Consider the following 1,022-nt stretch of genomic DNA (forward strand, 5'->3'; position numbering starts at 1 on the left):
CGGGGGGATCCGGGGGGTTCTGGGCGTGTCCAGCAGCATCTGGGGGGATCCAGACATGTCCAGGGGGATCTGGGTGTGTCCAGTGGGATCCAGCAGGATCCAGGGGGATCCGGGGTGTTCCAGGGTCACAGGGGTCCTCTCCCCATCCCAGCAAGGGACGGCTGTGGGGTTTGCAGGTTTCCTTCCCTCCACACCCCAAAATCCCTCTCAGGGAAGAGCTGAGGGTGGGGAGGAGCTTTTCCCTTGGTGGGATCCATCCCTCGCTGGGATCTCTCACTGGGATCCATCCCTCATTGGGATCCCTCCCTCACTGGGATCCATCCCCCACTGGGATCCATCCCCCACTGGGATCCATCCCTCACAGGGATCCATCTCTCACTGGGATCCCTCCCTCACTGGGATCAATGTCTCACTGGGATCTCTCACTGGGATCTCTCACTGGGATCCATCCCTCACAGGGATCCATCCCTCTCTGGGATCGATCTCTCACCGGGATCCCTCTCTGGGATCCATCCCCTCATCCAGGAGGGATGCAGCCCCGTTTCCCGGCCGGGCTCAGGGAGGCAGAGCCGTCCATCGATTTCTCAGGACGCTGAGGTATTTTTAGCCCTGCCCTGGCTCTGCTCTGTGCCTGCTCTCGGCTCCTCCAGCCTCCTCTGCCTCCTGTCCGCTCCCTCCCCATCCCAAACCCCCCCTGTGCCTGAGAGCACCGCCCGCACCCCAAACTCCCATTTTGGGGGGAGAATCTCCCATTTGAACCCATCCCTTCCCCAGAATCCAGCCCGAGCCCCTCCTGGCTCAGCACAGGGGTGACCCGGGGGACGCTGTGACACTTCCAGGGGGGGTGTTTGGGGGTACTCACTGTCCAGGCAGGGCTCGCAGACAGTCTGGTTGAGCCCGCAGGGCTGCACCACGCCCTCGCCCACGTTGCAGAGGCGGCAGCACTCCCCGCCGGCCGTGAACAGCTTGGAGACGCAGTCGTCCTTGGAGGCGCCGGGGGCCCGGCGGGGGAGCAGAGGCCG

At 64.2% G+C, this 1,022-nt stretch overlaps 1 protein-coding gene across 1 annotated transcript in view; it reads right to left on the bottom strand.

Annotated features, from left to right (window-relative positions):
• Positions 1 to 1,004, bottom strand: part of NGFR (nerve growth factor receptor) — a gene marked incomplete at its 5' end in the record, with an annotated part of 31,688 nt that extends 30,684 nt beyond the window's left edge. The window contains one exon of the mRNA XM_031065199.1: positions 859 to 1,004. Coding sequence (XP_030921059.1) covers positions 859 to 1,004 — 146 coding nt within the window. The remainder of the gene's footprint in view (positions 1 to 858) is intronic.
• Positions 1,005 to 1,022: the final 18 nt, after the last annotated feature.

The sequence above is a fragment of the Geospiza fortis genome, unplaced genomic scaffold, assembly GCF_000277835.1.
Source record: "Geospiza fortis unplaced genomic scaffold, GeoFor_1.0 scaffold406, whole genome shotgun sequence".
In the NCBI taxonomy this organism is placed as follows: Eukaryota; Metazoa; Chordata; class Aves; order Passeriformes; family Thraupidae; genus Geospiza; species Geospiza fortis.